Below are 22329 nucleotides of genomic sequence, written 5' to 3' on the forward strand. Positions count from 1 at the left end.
TAAAAATATTCTAAGTTAAAAAAATATTCTAAGTCCAAAAATTCAATTTAAAAATATTCTAAGTCAAAAAAATAAATGTTTACAAATATTCTAAGTCCAAAAATTCATTGTTTAAAAATATTCTAAGTCCAAAAATTCAGTTTAAAAATATTATAAGTCCAAAAATGGCCAAAATTATTCCTGGGTAAATTTTGAGTTATAAGAAATTGTCTGGTTTTAGGGGTAAAAAATGCCTGCCATTTTCTAGAGCTCCAACTTGGCACCTCCGTTCTTGTTTATCATCAGCCATAACAGACTACCTGGACGTGGGGAGAGTAACTGTGGGCCAGTGAGGTGCCTGTGGATTATTCTCCCCACGTCCAGGTAGACCGTTGGGCTTGTATTCTGTTTTATTGGTGAATGATAATTTGAAGAGGCTGTTCTCCGGACACTCTTCCGATTATCTTTTACCAAATTTTTTCAAAGTTAGTCCTGGCAATGGTAAACACTGCAATCGACTTAAGGGTAAAAAAAGTGAATTTTTTTGCCATTTTTTGCTAAAATTTTGCTATTTTTTCATAAAAAATGGCTATTTTTTCCATTTTTTAGGCTTTTTTGGCTAGTTTTTCATGGTTTTTGCTGTTTTTTCATAATTTTTACTGTTATTTTCATATTTTTTCATGGTTTTTGTTGTTTTTTCATAATTTTTAGTTTATTTATTTTTTTCATATTGTTTTTATGGTTGTTATTTTTTATTGATATTCTATATTTTAGCTATTATTTATTTATATATATATATATATATATATATATATATTTTTTTTTTTTTTTTTTTTTTTTTTCATTTGTATATTATTTTTGTATACAAGATTTTTCTAATGCTTTATGAAAGTATTTTGCTTCAAAATCTGAAGCTGAACTTAATTTTCTGTAAAAGTTCAAAGTGTTAAAGCAGGGAAAAGGTTAATGAATACTTGTAGTGACATTCAAACATTTATTAATGTAAACTTAATGGTATTAAAAATTTTTCTTCAGCACAGGGCAGTCCAGGGGCAGCGGCCAGCACGGGGGCAGTCCAGGGGCAGCGGCCAGCACGGGGGCAGTCCAGGGGCAGCGGCCAGCACGGGGGCAGTCCAGGGGCAGCGGCCAGCACGGGGGCAGTCCAGGGGCAGCGGCCAGCACGGGGGCAGTCACCACAATGTTCAGAATAACATTTCTGTACAAAATACAAGTTTAATATTAATAATAATTCTTTAACCAGAAATATATTTTAAGTCTGGTAATGACTAAATGTACTGTAGTGTTTTAGACAAAATCCCTTAACACTTGACAAGGACCAAATGTACAAACCCCATTATATAAAAAATAAATTTGTTAATTACAATCCTTCACCTAATGATCTTTGATATACTGCCAAGTGTCCAGGGAATATCAGTAACTGTACAGCAACTTAAACCATGTACAGTATACTGTACAAGTTAAGCATCATATTTACAAAACTATAAGCTATCACAAAACTTTCCCACATGCAAGTTTAGTTTAACCATAAGTTATTGATGAATCACAACTACAATAAACCTGTATCTTTGGTTCATTGTTTTATCAATGTTTTTATGTTCTTTCAATGACTGCTTTAGGAATTTGTGAATAATTAACTGCTTTTCATTAAATTTACAACAATGAACTTCTGCGAGTTGGCCAATCACATTTCTCGTAATATTCATATGATTCTACAACTGGGTACAGTACAGTATTGTACATTGAAAGTGAACATTGCTAAATAGCAATTTATTATTATTGTACACAAGGTAGGTAACTTTACATGTACGTATTATTATAATACAGTATACACAATTCCATATGCATTTCTGAATTTACCAAGTCGAGCATTAATGAGCAAAAACTATTTCTTTAGTTTTAAGTTTTGTATTAAATGATTTTGAAGTTGTAAAAAGTTCATTGTAAAGGTAAAGTTAATACAGTACTGTACCCATGAAAGATCTCAAACAAGATATTTTCAAAGTACTAATTCAGTACAGTAATTGAAGACCTATCAAATACTTTAGTGATGCACCATTTGATATTTACAGATAATAAACCAGTGTATTCACTCCCAGTAAACACTACTCCTTGCACTGTCACTATGTTGAAGTGCACTGTAGTTTGAGCTTTTCCCCATCTAGTTATTATATATCTTATTTGTGTCACTTATGTTACTTGTATATTATTTGTAATTCGAAACCCATTCCCCAAATATGTAACTGTATATTTTCAGCCTTCTGGCTGCCAAGCTCTTTCAATAAACCGTTAATTATTATTATTATTATTATTATTATTATTATAACCAGATTCAACACTCAATATTCTGCCACCAGATTTAAAACATTTAAATTTAATTCTATAATTTAGGTCAATTTTATCAAGCAGGTAAAAGTTAAAGTCGCTATATTATATTATGTCTCGCCCATTGACAAATGCATCAACTTCAGTAATAGCAGCTGGGTTTTAAATTTCACAATTGCAGCATTTAAGTCTACCCGGCACAACACTAACAACTCACTGATCGAGTCCACTATTTATAGATAAATAATTTAAAGGCTGTTCATAGCTGCAACCATCCAGGAAGAATACCGTGTACAGTAGCTAAAAACTATCTGTACATACTTTGTGGGAAACAATACCAGTCCATGGACGATAAATATTGGTATACGAGGGCTGTCACTTGTCGCACGTAAAATTTTGGAGCATATCGACCCCCACTTTCACAGACAGTTGATTTAGCTACTGTACATTGTCTTCATTAAATGTACAGTATACTTGTACAGTATAATAAAATGTACAGACTAATGTTAACTCAAATGGCAACTTTTCTAGTGTTTAAGACTTATTTTGGAACATTTAATCATTATGTGCTCATTCTCCAATAAAATATAATATTTAAAGGGAGTTTTATCTTTACTAATTGTTATTAAGAACTCATCTCTAGCCTCAAAGACCTACCAGGTCATTCTTAGTTATAATTTGGGTAATAGTGGTAAATAAAATATTTATTGTACTTTTAAGATGCCATAATATATAAAACAATCTTTCTCGTCAGTGACCGTCTTTACCAGATTATTTTTATCTTCAGAATAAATAAAAGCTACTTTGTCTGGCCTGATAATATATTTACTACCATATAATTAAGTACTGTAGACAGACCTGCACTGAGGACAGCCATGTTATCCATCACAAAACTACCAGACAATGATCGGCAGCCAAGTGTGACATTTCCATAAGTTAACAGACCATGACTGGTTTCCGTAATTATGTATTTTGTCGGTAATAAAAATTTTACCCCGTAATTTCTTGACCCAAAACAGACAGCAAAATGGCATCAGCTAATACTTTGTTTACCTATACTGATTATTCCACAAAATATTGATATATGTAACTTGTATCAATTAGTTGGTGCATCCCTAATATTGTACTGTACCAATACTTTGATATTTACACTTACGAGTCAACTAGACAAGGTAGTCCATGGGTTACAATTACTGTACTTTGTTGAGTTTAGTGAAGAAACTCCTGAGATAACCTGGACTGTACCCCCTACCTGGACTGGTGTAGTGCAGTGCAGCATGGGTCATTTCACCAGGAGAAAACTCCTGGGTTATTTGTTGGATCCTCCATCATCAAGTCATCATCCTGGAATGAATAATTGTTACAACTCTGTAATAAACAAATGGTATACCTACACAGTACACTACTATTATACAGTACATGCTACATTAATGCAGGTATCCCCCAATATACAGTACATATGTCTGATAAACAATAGTTTCAACACATGTCTACACTACAGAGAAGCAATCTGAATAAACCCCATTTTGATGCCACTTTTATCTGTACGTATATGAATAAAGATTTTTCCTTCACAGGAACATAACCCCAATAATATGCAAATTACTTCCACTTAATGAACACATTCCCAAGAATAAAACTGTTGTATATCAAGGGATACCGGTTAACTAGTTTACTGAATAAATGAAGCATTACAGTACACAGAATTTAAAATGAAAAGTGGAGAAAACGCAATGTTGCGCAACCTTATTTTTACTGTAGCTCTAACTATTAGTGCAATCAGTGATAAGCTTGGATATAGTGTATTACATAAACCCCTGACTGTACTGGTTAACTGCCCCCTAAAATGTTTTATAGTACAAGATTATTGATTTACATTATGCAAGGTCTGTTAGTGAAAGAAAAGGTTTATTACATTCAAGAGCTGTTGGTGAGAGTAAGGCATAGTAACATTCAACACTTATTCTCCAATTTCTTTTAAGACTGCTGCAACATTAATGAACAAAATTGTGACCAAATCAGAACCAAATTAAAATTTTAAGACCCTAACATTTACAATTAAGAGTTATACTAATCCAACGACTACAAACCTCAACAGGCAATCAACCCAGAACATTAATAATTCTTTACAACAACAAAGTTCCTTGTAAAGTTCAATAAATATAATTAAAAAACTAAATTCCACCATGTTAACAGGTAATACACATTCTTCACTACATATAAAGTTTATATTGAATACTAGTGTATTAACTGTACTGGGAACAACATACTGGACAACTATAGATGCAGGCAAGTCAAAACTGCCAAGGTTGATTCCAGTTATCAGTGTAACTTAAGAGTGATCCAATAACTGTATTTATGCTAGACAGGACCTGAGAGTCAGCCAGGTGAAGGTACTTCTTGGGGAAGTAGGATTTTGAATATACTGTAAATGGTGGAAAATTAAACTAAAGGGAAGAGACGACCCTTGTTGGATGTACTTATAGGTAACTGGTGACACTGACTGGAAGAATGAAATTGCACTGAAACAGTAATGCAGACACTGCTGAATAACAGCAGTAAGACAGCCAATCGGATTCCTAATGATGGCAATTCAAAGCTCCCAAAAGCTTTCTACGTGTGGTCATCGAAAACCCAAGACGATCATAGTTGCAGACTCAGATCAGGGCAAGACATGCATTAAATAGTGTTCACAAGAAGATGCAAACCTTTGTGTGTTTGAGGACTGACAACACTAACATGTTCTCAAGCCAAGTATTGAAAAAATTATCAAAACTAAAGTTGGAAAAATTACATTTCGGCCAAAAGGCCCTAGTAATTTATCCTGTGTATTTTGGAGAATTAATCGATTTTGACCTTTAATTCCAGGGGGAAGTAACCGTTTTAGAGTTATACCCCTAAAAGTATGGAAAACCTTTAAAATTAATTTGACCATCTTTGCCCCCTGGTTGAAATCTCCAAATGAGATGTAAAGGTTGGGGATGGTTAAAACAGTCGGCCGTGTATTGGCCGAAACTAAACCATATGGGTACATATGGCGAGCTTCCAGTGTTAAAGAGTTATACAATGAGTTTTCTGAGCGCAAATCTTTTTGTACAGATGCATAAACAAACAAAACGTCCCCCAATGTCTGAAAAATTACATTAAAGTTCTATATTGAAACGGATGACGTGAATAATTACAGTACTGTATAGGTCACCGAGAGACCGGCATATTGTGTAAAGTAAAGCCAATTGGTTCATGCCATTGTCCAGCTTATAGGCAAGCAAGGTGCGACTTAATACAAGTTAATAAACATGTAATAGGGCATTAATTAGTTTTGTGTTCATAACTAGCAGACGCCGGCCCCACTAGACGCCATAGCTTAAGGTTAATGACAAGTCCAGAAAACCCGAGGCAATTTTTTTTGGTAGCGAGTTGTGAATGGTTGGTACAATCTATCGTGATGGCACCTAGTGTGAGCTCTTTTGTGACTACAGTACAGTACTTGCCAACAGTGCTTAACTGTCCGTACATGCACAGTACTTGCCAACAGTGTAACGGACAGTACATGCGCAGTACATGCCCCGTACTTGCCAACAAGAGCCAGTACATACTCCGTATATTTGCCAACAATATCTAGATGCGCTCGACCGCCTCTTGACCCCAGTGGCAAAGTTTAAAGTGAAGCAGACTTGACATTTCACTGTAGAACAAACTTTCTAACCTCATTAATACGGTGGTGCTGTAATACCCGCGCTAACGACCACTGATGCAGCAAACTGGTCGTCAACACAACAGTAACAGCCAATTGGATCCATCATGTGTTAAATAATTCTTGTAACTTAAGACCCAACATGTAAGCATGATCGTTACTTAAATAAAACTTTACTTAAATATTAAAAAAGTCTTACCATTGACCAAAACTAAACCATATTTCAATAATTTAGATATAAGCATAAGCAAAAATAGTAAAGTATTCTCTATAGTAAATAGTCAGTGTGATTACTAATTACCATTAACCTATACTTGTTCACTAGTGCTTGTTTGTTAACTCAGCATTGTGTATCTTCAATATTTTTTTTACAAGTCCGTTTAGATTATTTCCTTTTACAATAAATCACTCGGTACAAAATCGACAAATAAATAGCGTTAATGCATCGACCATTACCAATAAAATAAAATCAAAACAAAACTTACTGTACATTTAAAGAGCAGCGTCCGGCAAATGAGAGAGACAACCGGCAGCACCTACCGCTTTGGTGACTCTGCGTGCACTGCTGTCTTGTGGCTAATCACCGGTCCATATAGCCGCCTTCCCGCCAAACCCTTCATCCGAATGATGACTAATAACAAAATAAATACAACCTAAATCATGTATACACATTTTAATACAAATTTTATTGTAAATTAATTAATATCGTAATATAGAAAAATAACAATAAGGAAAACTTAACGGAAAAATAAATACAAAGATGAATACAATAATATACTATAATACAAATTGTTCAGCTTCGGATACAGCCATGTGTTGACCAATCAGGGCTGCCAACATTACTGATTTACTAACAATAATATATTACTAATTACTAACAATAATATAATGCTTTTCAAATTAATTAAACTTTTAACTCCGGAAACCTTACGTGCAAAAATATAGACCAATTACTTCATCAACTACAATAATGGTAAATACCGTACCTTACTGGGTGGTTACCACTGATCGGTAATAGATAGATAGATAGGCCTGTCAGTGACGAAGAGGGTAAAGAAAAATAATTTCTTCAATACACAATAATAAAAAAATAAAATAGTTACCCATAAAGGATTGTTTTCTCTTATTACATTATGAAAGAAAACGAATGCCAATAAACAGTTACGACAATAGGTACATTCAGGAGCCAGTGTATGTTCAGTACTGCCAACAGCGCGTAACAGAGACATGACCGATCGCCCAAGCGGCTAACGAGCCGATCAGTGGTGAAGAGGATAAAAGTAATACTGTATACTATATAATATACTATATTATATACTATACTGTATGCTATATTATATAGTATAAACTATACTATTATACTTTACTATATGCTATGTTATATAGTATAGTATACAGTACAGTATAATGTTTAGCATAGTATTGTAGTGGATTCCTCCCCTACAAACGCTGTTTGCCGCTGACTGGCCGACCCCCTCGAATTCTCCAGCCTTGCCTCGTGTCTAGGTCAGCAACCAGCGCCGCCTAACAATGCCGGAGGTCAACTATTAAGCCACGCCTACCTCCACTATATAAGACCTCACCTCGTGGTGACCTCTCTCTTTCTACCCACAGCTACCAGCAAGCAACACCACCTCCTCCGCTCCTGCCTGGCAGCCCTCACTCCCGCCTGCGACCCACAAGCTGGTCCTCCTCTGGGCACCCTCACCAACCAGCTCTCCTTACTCAACGCTTGTAACCATGCTGCCTTCCCAGCACCAAGCTGCATTATACATCCAATACAATATGTACACAAAGAGCACATTGTGAGTTTCCTTTCTCCATCCCATCCTGAGTGTGAACCAATATCACGTACCCCACAGTATATTATATAGTGTGCAGTACATATTAATTTAGTATATAGTATAACATACTGTATATTATAGCATACAGTATAACATATACAGTAGCATAGATTATAGTGTATAGTATATAGTACAGTATTATACAGTAGTGTATATCTATCACGGGTTGAGCCAGGGTCAGCTGATTTAGTGAACACTACTCCCTCTGCTTTACTCTCTCACGCCCTAGAAAGGGGCAGTTCACTTACCACCACTAGACAGGGAAGTTCACACTTACCATAAGTGTTATCTCAAAGTGATATTAACAACACTTCCCTGGAGACAATTAACATTGTATTCTCTCAGATTGTATCTGTGTATAAAACTGCTTTCAGCAATAAAACTAAAAATGCCCAAAGTGTTTACATCAAGCCTCGCCACTTAAGAGTGCCAAAACTTAATTAAAACGATTAATGGGATACCAAAACAGCTATGACATATAGTTTAGTTTAGTATATAGTATAGTATATAGCATAGTATATAGTGTACGTAGTATATAATATAGAGCAAAGTATAGGGTATAGTATAGTGGCCCGAACCATGTCTGTCGGCCCGTGTTAAAAGAATAATATTCACACAAATCGTTACTGTTTCATCACCTAAGTGTAAGTAACTCCGAAAACATATGTGAAATACATATAAATAGTCAACAATATAATCATTTGAACTTTTATGAGTTTACGGGCTAAGTTTGGCATGGTGTGTTTGATGTTAATTACCTAAGGTTGGGCAAGTCCAAATGGGGTCTTGGGTGGTCGTCATCGGTACAGGCCTCTTCCCTGTTGATAGACTCTCTCTCTCTCCATAGTACCTTGTCACTCATGCCTGGCTGTTCTATTTATTTATTCTTGTCCGATTACAAGAGCGGATCCAGGGGGTCCGGGCCCCCTTTTCATCAGAAAATTCCAATATTTCTTATTTAATGCAGTATTGTACTCAGGCATTTTTGTATAGTATATACATGGACCATGCACACCTACAGTGATTTATTTGCATAGTATAGTATACTGTATGCTGTAGTATGTAGTATAGTATGTATATTATATAGTGTACGTATAGTATAGTATAGCATATAGTATGGAGTATAGTATATTATATAGTATAGTATAGCATAGCATATAGTATAAAGTATATAGCATAGTATAAAATTATAGTACCTGTATACTGTATAGTACAGTATATTGTATAGTAAAGTACCTAAAGTACTGTATGGTATAATACAGTATATAGCATATTATAGTACAGTTTAGTATATTATAGTTTATAGTATAATACATAGTATATACAGGGCGAGTCCAAAGTCTCCATACTTATGGGACCATGGTGGTCAATCCAGTGAGCCGGAAACTGATGATCCAGCAGCCACTGGCACACACTGATACCGTAATAGGGTAGCGCCCCGTCTTGCTGAAATGTAATGGTGGCCACATAGAGCATAATTTGTGACTTATATGTGATTGTGTAATAAAGTGATCATTTTGCCTATGTATGGAGACTTTTTATAGTATATATACTATAGTATACACTACTTTATAATACTGTACTATAGTTTATTCTAAGCATTTTAGTAATTAACCATCAAATGAATATATTAATGAAAACTTTTTACCACACAATAAAGCTCACAGGTGGAAGTTACCATAAATAACTAGTAATTTCCTCATCCAGCCAAGTACCTTTGTATTTCTGTACCCCAACATCTAACTTTGGTAATTAGCTCCACCTTCTGCTCAGGTTCATTATGGCCACCGTTTCGAGGTACTGTACTGTGAGTAGTGTGTACTATATTTGGGATGTAACATTAGCTGTGGTGGTAGATGTACATAAGAAATCAAAACATGAATAGGCCAAGCAAAAACAGCATTTAAAAATCTAAAAACCCTAATGAAAAGGGATTTTAACTTCAATTTGAGATAAAAGGCTGCTGAAAGGCCTTATATGGCAAGGACTGATGTACGAGTCAGAAGTGTGGAGTCTTTCGGCAGACACTTGAGAGAAGTTGGAGGCCTTTGAAATGTGGTGTTTTAGGCGAATGCTAAGAATAAGCTACACTGACAGGAAAACAAATGAAGTATGAAGATAAGAAAAAAAAAATCAAGAAAAATACTTGAAATGTACAAAAAAAGGGAAAATTAGATACTATGGTCATATCAATAGGGAAGTGAGGATAATAACATGGGCAAAGTTGAGGGTAGGAGGGCCAGAGGAAGGCAGAGACCAAGATGGATAAATGTAATTAAGAACTAGGTCCCCAGAGATACATAACCTTGTAGGATTGGTAAAAACAGCGCCAAGAACGTTTAGAGTGGAGGACTGTAGTCGCCAACCCTCGGATATAAGAACGAGACTCTGATTGACTGAACTTACATACTGTTCCCTGTGTATTTTACCTATACTGTCTCGGTAATAAATACAAACAATACAATATATTATGCCGACTTATTTGAGAGAAGGAAATTATACTAATCAGTAAGTGAAGTATCAGGGATAAACCAGATGGATATTCAAAGAGTTTTACAATACAAGGGAACAGCATAACACAACACTACAGTATGTCAGAGAGCATAATGTTACAACCTAGGAAGATGTGTGTTTACTTCTGATTCAGCCACTCTATCATAATGGGAAATGCTTACAAAAAATAACATATAATAAACTAAATAATATTATTGAAAATTGGATTAATGACCTACATAATGTCTACAGCTCCTAACTGCACATAAGTAGAGTCTAAAGATAATGTAGGTCATCTGCTGTACATAATAATGATATGCTCTAAATGTGAAATGAATTGAGCAGTTACTAATATATGACTTGAACAGCAGCGACAATTATAACACAAATTATAATAAGGTTGTTCTGCACTTTATACAGTTGTAAGAGCTGTGCTTGTATTCCAAGACCATATCTTATACAGTATTTAAAATGCAAAATTTGACAAAAACCAATGATTCAAGTTACTTTTCCCTTGACAAACATATTTTGGGTACCAGTGGCCTTCAACCTACAATACTGTTTTAACAAATATTTCAGTTATGGCTCCTAGAAAAATAATAAGTTGAGTCCAGCCATTAACCCCTTCACAGTGTACTGGTAACACCCAAGACCCTCATCCCCAATATGTTCAGAAGAATCTATTTACCTATCCGTAATATCTAGTTCCATTTTTCTGTTTTATCTTCCCAAGAATACCAGTAACATTAAAAATTTACTAAAAATTCAAATTCATTCAAGCCACAAATGTGCTCACTTGAGGCACAGTCCCAATAATCTTCTGTCAGGAAAATATATCAACCAGTTTTCTCTTGCAGATACATCCAGTATTTTAAAGTTGTTCATCTAAACATTGTACTGTATACATAATCTATAATAATACATTGTGGGAAGGATAATAATAAAAATAATACACTGTGGGAAGGGAGAATAAGACTGTGGAGTGTAATTAATATTTAATATTTTTGTACAAAGATGCTGAGTACTAGGTGAGAGATGTTGCAGTATAAGAACACACTAGAACAGTACAGTAGTAGATGTTGATGCCATGTCATGCTGGTTGGTTGAGCTCTTGACACAGTCCTACCATACATAGTCTTACTGCAAATGGCACTTTTTAAAAAAAATCCTTAAGCATACAATACAATGAGGGAACTGAATGAGATAACCAGCAACTAAGTCAGTTTTGGGTTAAAGATGGAAACTACAGAGCCCCCAAGTGGCCATCTCACAAATTGGACATTGTTTTCCTTTTTTTCACATGAAATAATTGTGTAAAAAAGACATAAAAACAGTGAAGCATCCATGGCAGAGCCAAAGATTTAGAGTAAGGACTAGGGGCAATACAATAACCTCCTCCCTATTCACCCTTGAACCGGCCAGCACCGCTGCAGTGCTGGGGTCAGTTCTCTCGGTCTTACGCTACTATGTCTCCAGAACAAATGCGAGAGAGGCGATGAGGAGAGATGCAAGGTTGGCCTGCAATGAACACTTCACCAGTCGGCTCGTTGGTCAGACGGACGCCACCCACCACGCTTCACTGTTAAAAAGTTTTCACACTTTCTGTTCATTTTCATCTATTGTCTGTATCAGAAATATGTATCACACATTGGTCAAGTTTATCTTTTTGCTTTATTTTCTTTTCAGTCAAGTAACTTTCCATGTGTTTGTCACAGTGTTCGTGCATAACATCAGTGCTGCCTCTTCCCGTTGCCACTATTCCCGGCTGGGTACCTGAGTGGGGTGGCTGTGGGGGCAGCATGCCAGTCTGACCTGGTCTATCACAATGGCTCGTGGCCACACTAACACACACAGACACAAACGTACATCTAAGAGTCCCGCATATGCACTTGACTGCGTCTACCTGCAGTATGTTGCACAGGCCAGTGGTCTCGGCCGTCTAAATGAAATTGCCTACACTGATTCAAAACCTGCTAAAATTCCATAAGGAAACAAATTGCAGCATAAAATTATGCTGGTAAACTAAATATGCCTTATGGCACAATTAATTTATCAATAGAAAACATCTCAAAAAAGGATGTTTTGATTATCAAACAACTGATGCTGCAGACGCTTTATCCCACTTGCCGCCGTCACTCAACTTGCTACGGAGTGTCTCCCTTGGCCTGGGCCTGCGGGGTGCGGGGCTAGGAGGCCTGGTGGCTGGTGGTGGAGGGGGTACAAGGGTGACCAGCTGTCCCAAACTATCACCTCCGGTCATGATACAAAAGGTACTGCGTGATTGAAGGTGGCAGATTGAGTTCTTCAATTCGAGAAAGTCGCTGTTTCCCAACTGCCTGCCGTATCACACGTCGACATAAGTCCATCAGTGGTAGAGGCTCCGCTGAAAGTGGGAAAATGAATTTAGTGGAAAATGAAACCATTATGAAAAAATATAGATTAGGTCCTTCATAACATGAAGCAACCAAATTTTCATTTCAAGTTGGTTAATATATATATATATATGTACTGTAATTTGTAGGCAATATGTCAGCAGTAATGATAGGGAATACTTACGATCTAATCCACCTATGTATCTGATGGTTATCTCACAATGCCCCCACACAGCTGACACTATTGGGTACAGTTTCTTTCCTTTCAAACCTCGAAATGCTACACCCAGGTACTGGCCCTCGACCACAAATGCCAACGTGCCCTCATCCATGTCAAGAACAACTAGAGTGGAAGGAGTGAACATTATAAATACAGTAATGATGCGTTAAATATCACTCGAGAATAAAAACCTCATAATTTTTGTAGATGAGGCAACAGATAAACCATATGGATTAGAAGGGACTTTGTTGTGGAAAGAGAACATCACAACAAAACACCAGTTTGTAAACATTGTTAAGTGAGATACAGAGAACAACTGACAGTGAATCAAGAGATACTTTGTACATTCATCAAAAAGCAATTTTTACATTAAAAACAAATTTAAACCAATCTTAAAAGAAGAGTTAGCATTAGAAAACATGACAATTAACTGGCCTTTTGTAAATTTAAAGTTAGGATTGCCAAAACAATACAACTACACATAGGCCTATAGGTAAAACTATCCCACATCTTTACAAGAATCATATCAATGAAAACTGAAGTTGAGCATAAAAGCCAAAATTGTACCATCGAAGTATTACAGCATATTACAGTTTAGTGTAACAGTTGCCACGGATGAAGTTATTTCTGATGAGATTAACACGAGGAATGTTGGTTAACTGTGAACAGCGGATATTTCTTATACATCACACACAAGGTGAGAATGGATGTACAGTATCGTCTTCATGCAACACTACAGGGACACAAATTTAATACTGTATTTGGCCAACACTAGGCGATTTTATTTAGCACAAAGGTGACCCTGTACACAAGGGGTTAATGACTCATTTACTGTTAGCTCACAAGGTAAATAATATGAAAATGAGTGATTTTTTTCTGAGCCTTCTTGAACCGGTTTCTCCAGACAAACAAAGATATGAACTTGGAATTATCAAAGAAAAGAAAAATACATTGTATGGAATGACAACACTGTAAAACACACAAAACACTTACCATAAAATTTATCTGGTACGACAAAAGTCTCGTCGTTGTTTAAGAGTGAAGGATATGTAATGCCGGAGTTGCCTTGTTTAGCATTGTGATACAACTTATTGCGTCCTAAATCCCAGCCCCATGACTGGTCGTTACTGCCCACCAAGCTCTGCCGGGAGAAACAAAATGTTAGTAAACAACAACCATAGAGTACGACCTTAAACATAATTACATCTAAGTCGAATCAGTTTTAGAAGGACAACCATGACTACAAAATAATTATGAATCAGTTTTAAATAATACACACACACACATTTAGTACAACCAAGGAACATTTCATAAAAGATAACTCTGATATTCTTACACCTAATCTATGATACTGGTCACGATCTGTACTAGGGTGACACGTCATCTAATGGCCTTGCTGTGGAAAGGGAGTTACTGAGAGTGGATAGTGGGAAATAATGGCTGTGTGTTTCCTCTTCATTGTGGCCAGTGCATTCTAGTGTGGGGGACAGGCTTGTTTACAGTGGTGCAGCTTAACTCACCTGGTACCCTTGAGAGTGTAGAGGGGCCTCATCAGTTGCTACTCCCACTACTGCATGGGTACCACGTTGCCGTGTGGACCAGTGTATCTCCCATACATGAAGGCCCCGAGTATACCCGACTCTTCCTCGGATACAATCGGTACTCTGGGCTACTGGGTGCCGGTGGAACGTCATTTTGTCATCCTCCTGAAAAAAAGGTTACTATTATACCTCGCTAAAATATATGACATTATAAAGATTCTGGCGTATAAACCTGATATTTTAACTGGTCATTGTGAAGATATTGTAAAATAAAGTAAACACTGACTATACACAGCACCAAAACTAAGAATATTTCTTCCCCTGAACAACTGTGTCAGCTTTACATTACCCAGAAACTTTGTCATGGTTCATGGTAAGTTGTTGTAAGTGAAACATTCTCTTAATGTGCTCATACACACAACAGTCAGGATGTGATTTATAGCTGATAACTGTTCAGTTGTCTGTGGCAAACAAGTGTAGGGTGTAGTGTGATAGGGGCCCTGGACGTGGGTAGAGCAGCTGTCACCCCTAAATTTAAGTTATATAAAGTATCATAATCTGGGAGTTCACTTTATTTATGTCCTGGGCACAGGCCCACATGATAGGTTTTGTCCTCTACATCTGGAATATTTCTGACACCCCTGGCAGATGTGAGCATCCTGGCAGTCCCTGGTGTGAGCCCTGATAAGGATATGCTTCAGTTCCACTGATTATATGATACAGTACAGTACAGGTATATGTTGTTAATCTATTTGTTAGATATTAATGTCATGACACATACAGTAATGATAAGTATGAATTATAGAGTCTTGGGAAAAAAAAAACGCTTATACATCAACAGTGTTCTTCACAGTCATCCATCAACAGTTTGTAGCAAGTGTCACAAGAGATCACTTTTGTCAACACTGTACTGTTTGTCGAGTCACACTCATAAAGGTTTTGGAGAAGGAAAAATTGAATCAAACTCAGAACGAGGTCAGTGGACACAAGTGAGACCCTACCACAGTTAAATACAAGACTTGCTAAACCTTAGACAAAAATGATTGTACTATATGTACCTTTTGGCTCACACACGTGTATTTTGCCCACACACATGCGTATACAATACAATGTTGTAAACATGCACAAACGCAGTACACATACTGTATAGTTCAACCTGAGTTCTATACTGTAGTTGGGAGCATTTATCTGAAAATTTCAGCTAAGAATTATAGATCTGTCGGAATTGATTACAAGTACTTTACTACTGTATTTACCTTGACAAATATATTTAACGACCGGTCATCTGCATTCCATGCATGCTTAAGGGATGCTTCTCGGGGTACGGGTGGCATATCCAATAGCAGGTCTAGCCGCTTGGGGCGGGTGTAGTCTGGAGACATGGCCAACTCCCGGGTCAGGCGAGGTTGTAGCGACCCGCCCTCACCCCGACCCACAGACTTCATACCACCTGAAACAACAGAAAACAACTTGTTAGAAACTACGAAATCTGTCAACACCGTAAGCTCACACGACTACTCTGGGGGCTCCAACATCTGGGAAAACTGACACACATCCATACCATCTGAAAACAATAGAACATTCTGCAACCTGTTAAGACACATGGAGGGGAAAACCACTTGTAAATCTTAAATACAACAATAAATTTCAAAGTTTAGGTACATAAATATCAACAGCAAACAGGGCCAGTAACCTAAACACAACAACACACCTGCCAAAAAATACTACCAGGAGATACTGTAATTTAACTTTTTTTATCATAAGAGCATTTCTGTCAAAATGACCTCCACATCACACAGGAAAATGAAAACTGAAAACTCCCAAGTGGCCACACCATCTCAAGACCTCTACATGGGAACTGATGAGGTCTTTAAGAGAACATTAAGCTCCATTTCATTTTCCTGTGAGAATTAACACACCACAGTACCAGCATGTGACAGGAACTTACAGCACTGAATAAACATGACCTCAAATTTTATTCCCAACATGTTCACCGACTACAGTACTTAAATTGATCAGGGTTAAGCATACAGTAGTTCACAACAGGAAAATATTTGCACTTGTTAGTTTTACACCAGAAAAGGGGGAATAACTTACACTGCAGTCTCCCATTATATAACAAACATAGCAGTTTTCTATAGACTTTTAAGGTAATTTATATAAAAGGAAGCAAAGGTAAGGGTGTTAGAAGACCCTTATTTATGGTACTGTACTTATCAAGTCAGCTTGTAAATAAAAGTACTGTTACCTGGTAGTTGAGGCTAATAATGTGGTCAAAATTTTTCTTTACGGTAAACACAATTTTACACCTGATCACCAAGGAGCTGTAGTATCTAGGTGAATCCTGCCACTCCCTCACCAGCACCTAGGTCCTAGGTGAACCCTGCCACTCCTTCACCAGCACCTAGGTGAACCCTGCCACTCCCTTACCAGCACCTAGGCGAACCCTGCCACTCCTTCACCAGCACTTAGGTGAACCCTGCCACTCCCTCACCAGCACCTAGGTGAACCCTGCCACTCCCTCACCAGCACCTAGGTGAACCCTGCCACTCCCTCATCAGCACCTAGGTGAACCCTGCCACTCCCTCACCAGCACCTAGGTGAACCCTGCCACTCCCTCATCAGCACCTAGGTGAACCCTGCCACTCCTTCACCTAGTAAGGGTAACGAAACGAGCTGGGGTGACCTTACCGACCACACACTTCCTGTGGTCGAGCAACAATAGGGCAAACAGATGCAGGTTTTACAGTCAGTGTGGTACTAACGCCAATGTCTCTATTTAACAAGACTTGATGAAAATCTGAGAGGTAGTCCCACCCACACCGTAGTCCCACCCTCACCGTAGTCCCACCCACACCGTAGTCCCACCCACACAGCCACAATAAGAGCCTAATCACCATGACCTGAAGACTGTAATAGTTGTCGTGTCTTGAACGTAGTAAATCAGTCTCAGGTTATCACTGATTGGGATGAATAGAAACTAATCAAGATACAGAGTCTACCATTGGCACACACCTGAGCACTGTGAAGGTGACCCACCAACCTTAAATACACGAAGAGAATGAGTAATACTGTCGTGTGTGTGTGTGTGTGTGTGTGTGTGTGTGTGTGTGTGTGGGGCCAGTTTGTATTACTCATCTTTCTTAATACTTATCATCAGTGGCCAGAAACGTCGACTTGGGTGCACTAAACTAAACTAAACTAACCCCTGGGAGCTAAAACACAAGGCCACCGTCAATGGCTGACCTCGTATTTATCATCAGTTAAGAGAAACAATGAGAACAAGAGCCTTTCATCTCAACACACCTCACCTGAGTCACCTGTATGTCTGTCATCCTCTCTACCTGCTACCTCCTCTTCCCCTCCTCCTACCTGGCTACCTCCTCTTCCCCTCCTCCTACCTGGCTACCTCCTCTAACCCCTCCCCTACCTGGCCACCTCCTCCCCCTCTGTACGAGTCAGCTGATCCTACAGGTGAACATCACATACCAACCACCCTATTATCAGCTGACATTAAAACACAAGTCAGGGAGATGGAACAAAACGTCACAGCCACCACCCAGCAGCTGTAGGCGAATGATTGCTGCATACTGTAGTCAAGGCCAGGGTCGCTTATCCCCGCCACACACACACACACTGCACAACCCTTGCCAAACACCAACACCTCCGGCCATCGTCTCTATCTAACGCCTCTATCTCCTCCTCCTCCTGTTGCTGTAAATACCCAGTAGTTACATCTCCAGGGCCCCAGGGACACAGTATCTGGGAGTGTAGCAGCGCCAGGGGTGTAGCCGGCATGAAGTACACATACATATACGACGTCGTCATGGTCAGGGTTACCTGGCTCCGGGCGGTCCACCTTCATGAACCTCGCCACACACACACTCCCCTGATGGTGGTGGCGTGAAGCAACAACCCCACTCTCTCACAATGCTGCCTCATTCACTCCTCCTGAAGGTGTTAACAAATATATCAATAACACACAGTCCTCAACCACGAACAACAATACTAACATATATTTATGACAACACCACAATTGCTATCATTTACTCCACCTTAACACGGCGTACTAGACCTCACTCTCCCAAGCAATAAACGACACTAACAACAACAAAACCCAGCTTGAGCCAGAGACAAGAAAAAACAAATGAACGTCGCCTTAACACCTACGTTCCTGCGCGTCCTTCCAGGTGTTGAGAAAAAGAGAGAATTGCGGTGAATGCTAGATGACATTTCCTGTGCCGATGTAACGAAGACAAGAGTATCGAGGTTTTCCTACTGCGTCACGCGGACAAAGAGGATTGATAAAAAAAATACAAATTAGTGGTTTAGTTATCAACGAGTGGATTATACCTGGACGAGCAGCTTTCTGGTTTTTATGAATATACCTGTTCAAGCTTTGGGAGTTGTATATACAGTAGATATACACCTGGATAAGCCTTTTAAATGTGTTGAAAAAATGGATAAGCTTTTAAGCGTGTTGATATACCTGGATAAGCATTTAAACGTGTTGATATACCTGAATAAGCTTTTAAGCGTGTTGATATACCCGGATAGAGCTTTTAAACGTAAAATACCTGACAATGAGCTTTTTAACGTGTCAGGACCTTCCCATTGTAAACTAACACCTGGATATTATCACAAAACAAACCAATTAGTGAAGAGGTGTAACGATGATGACACCTTCCCACAACAACCCACTGTGTGTGTGTGTGTGTGTGAGAGAGAGAGGTAAATGAACTCTGCAGGTAAACGACTCGTGCATCTTACACCGGCGAGTGATTAAGGTATATCACTTTCCTTGACACACACACACACACAACGGAAACCCTAGAACTAACGCTTGAACACGGGACCGGAAATTGCACATCCCGGATCCAAAAGCCTTAAAAGTTACCTCACGTGAGACACCTATATTAAAAACAAATACAATATCCTACGTTAAGAAACAAAAAACAAAAGCAATTCTAAAGATTACAAAAACATAGTCAAGATTGTTGGAGATGCGGCGGCCGACAGGTGGTCTAACACGTGCTGGCAATAAGGTCCTCCACCAATCAGCTGATCCCTCTTCCCCCAGCCCACAGCCAATCAGGTGAGAGACTTCCTTGGATTAACCGGAATCATGAAGCGCTGCTATAGTAGATTGTCCTGCCACACACACACACACACACACACACACATACACAGGCTCATTTTACTTTTTGTTGACGAGAGGAATAAATCATCGTCCTCAAGGGGTTAAATCATCGTCCTCAAAGGAGTTAAACCAGCAACCTCAAAGGGTTAAATCGTCGTCCTCAAGGGGTTAAATCGTCGTCCTCAAAGGAGTTAAACCAGCAACCTCAAAGGGTTAAATCGTCGTCCTCAAAGGGTTAAATCGTCGTCCTCAAGGGGTTAAATCATCGTCCTCAAAGGGGTTAAACCAGCAACCTCAAAGGGTTAAATCGTCGTCCTCAAAGGGTTAAGCCATCGTCCTCAAGGAGTTAAACCATTGTCCTCAAGGGGTTAAACCATCGTCCTCAAGGGGTTACCTCGCCAACAGCTGATTATGGCCTAGAAGCTCTCGAGTAGAAATGAGTGAATGACCACTCCACCTGGCCACCTCCTCTTACCTCCCCTACCTGGCCACCTACTATTCCCTTCCCCTACCTGGCCACCTACTATTCCCTTCCCCTACCTGGCCACCTACTATTCCCTTCCCCATACCTACTGTTACCTTCCCCTACCTGGCCACCTACTATTCCCTTCCCCACTTGGCCTACCTACCTACCTGGCCACCCACTATTCCCTTCCCCCTTGGCCTAGCCACCTGGCCACCTACTCTTACCTTCCCCTACTTGGCCACCTACTCTTACCTTCCCCTACCTGGCCACCTACTCTTACCTTCTCCTACCTGGCCACCTACTATTCCCTTCCCCTACCTGGCCACCTACTCTTACCTTCCCCTACCTGGCCACCTACTCTTACCTTCTCCTACCTGGCCACCTCATCCTTACAGGGCACTAAAAGAGTAAACAAGGGGACGGTGTGTGTGTGTGTGTGTGTGTGTGGCCACGTGTCAGTAGCACATGTTTACGCCAGAGATGGATTCAAGCCACGCGACCTCCAACTCTTGAGAGGCTGACCAACTGATAACGCCTTGTAGTACACACACACACATTATTGAGATTAAGGACCACCTGACAAAATTTAGGTGAGGTGAGGTGAGGAGGTGCACGGTGGGGGAGAGGAAGGAAGTCAGTGTTGGGGAGGAGGAAATTTCAATGTGAGGGATGAGGTCACATGGGGAGGGAGAGAGGGGTGGAGGGGAGAGAAAGGGGGAGGAGAGAAAGAAAGAGTGGGGTGGAGGAGAGGAGAGAAAGAAAGAGGGGGAGGAATGAATATAGCGTAGATAATGATGGGGGTTAAGTCAACAAAGAGATAGATGAGGAGAGATAGAGAGAGACGGGGGGAGGGGGGAAGGTTGTGTAGCGGAAGGTAGAGAAGTGGGATGTGGGAGACGGGGGGAGGGAGGGGGTGGGCGGGGTTGTGGTCATGGTGGGCGCCCCTCAACCCACTACCGTGACTCTTCCATCCTCACCCGCCTGCCTACCACACTCTCAACCCACATTCAACCCTAACCTGCATTATCAGTATCTTTGGTTGCAGGTCATATGATCTCAAACCTAACACAACCTAATCTAAACTTAACCCAATGAAAAACAACCTAACCAACATAATTGACAGCCATACTGGAGCACTGCACTATAGATGTTAAGCGATCATTGACAGATGTTGACTGACAGACACTCGGCGGTCTTAGAGGTTCAACAACGTGCATAGATTACGTGATCAAAGATGTAAACATTTGGTGGTGTTGTGTTTAAGTAAGGACTGGTGCCTGAACACTGTGGGGAAGAGGAGCCCCCAGGAGCACGCAGCAGTAGGAGGTGGTTGTGTGGAGCCCAGCAGCAGGTGTGAGGGCGGCAGCAGCGTGGTAACAAAGACTGACCTTCAACTGAGGGCTGAGGTAAGGGCCCCCACCACCCCAGCCCTCGCGTGTACTGCTTAACTACACGCCTGCAAACACACCAACGGCAACACCCAACACAAACACCGCCGGGGAGTCACCCACACACACTTACCATAGTATATGTGATATGCATGGTGGTCATAATGTGGCTGGGGGGCCACTAGGTCTCCGCCCGCCATGGTGCTGTCCTCCTCCTTCACTTCTTCCTCAGTTGGTGACGTGGAGGACTCGTCGTCAGGAAGCGACGACGCGACAGAGACGAGGGAGGAGGTCCTGGAGGGCCACTCACTGCTGCTGCTGGTGGTGGTGTTGGTGTTGACAGATGACAACGACGCCCATCTGGTGGCCACCAGACTCTCAGGGGTAGTGGGGGCCGACACTGTTGCTGCAGAAGAGAAGGGTCGCCGCAGAGGGGAGGCGTTGCCGGTCTGGCGCAGGTGCAGCCGTGCAACAGTTGTGAGGAGGGCAGTATCCGCAGCACTCAGCACGGACGAGTCTTCCGATGTTTGGTGCTGGTTAGACTGGCCGCGGGAGAGGAGGTCTGCTAGGTGCTGTATACGGGCTGATAAATCTGGGTAGGCGGTAGAGAGGTCCCCAAGAGCCGCCAGGGGCCGCAGCAGAGCCGGGTGGTGTTCGTTGGGTGTAGGGAAGAAGGCCTCCCTGGAAAGCGAGCGAGCTATTCTCCTGTGTGACCACACGTGGCGGGCCAGTGGGCCCTCGCTCACCTCTGCAGTACTGTGTCGCCGCCGCACACGTATACCTCCTTCAACACGATCACTGTTAACACAGGTGTCTTCACGCCCCCTCCCACCTTCACACTCGTCACTG

The 22329-nt window shown here is 40.1% G+C and overlaps 1 protein-coding gene and 1 long non-coding RNA gene across 15 annotated transcripts in view; both read right to left on the reverse strand.

The window, feature by feature from the left end:
* Positions 1–959: 959 nt before the first annotated feature.
* LOC121870794 lies at positions 960–6603 on the reverse strand. Its single transcript, XR_006089778.1, has 3 exons — positions 6502–6603; positions 3575–3666; positions 960–1195 (listed from the first exon to the last, which is right to left on the reverse strand). It is a non-coding gene; the product is annotated as an uncharacterized LOC121870794 (long non-coding RNA).
* A 4733-nt stretch (positions 6604–11336) lies between these two features.
* Positions 11337–22329, reverse strand: part of LOC121870795 (protein gustavus-like) — a 139676-nt gene continuing 128683 nt past the window's right edge. For 12 of the 14 annotated variants that reach the window (XM_042372749.1, XM_042372753.1, XM_042372752.1 and 9 more), the window contains 5 exons: positions 15743–15936; positions 14466–14651; positions 13939–14086; positions 12910–13068; positions 11337–12736 (listed from right to left, as the gene is read on the reverse strand). In XM_042372749.1, the coding sequence (XP_042228683.1) occupies positions 12600–12736; positions 12910–13068; positions 13939–14086; positions 14466–14651; positions 15743–15936 (824 nt within the window). In that variant the 3' untranslated portion in view covers positions 11337–12599. Of the gene's footprint in view, positions 12737–12909; positions 13069–13938; positions 14087–14465; positions 14652–15742; positions 15937–21613 lie in introns of all 14 variants that reach the window. The other 2 variants (XM_042372746.1, XM_042372745.1) reach the window with 2 other exon arrangements.

The sequence above is a fragment of the Homarus americanus genome, unplaced genomic scaffold (assembly GCF_018991925.1).
Source record: "Homarus americanus isolate GMGI-L3 unplaced genomic scaffold, GMGI_Hamer_2.0 scaffold16119, whole genome shotgun sequence".
Taxonomy (NCBI): Eukaryota; Metazoa; Arthropoda; class Malacostraca; order Decapoda; family Nephropidae; genus Homarus; species Homarus americanus.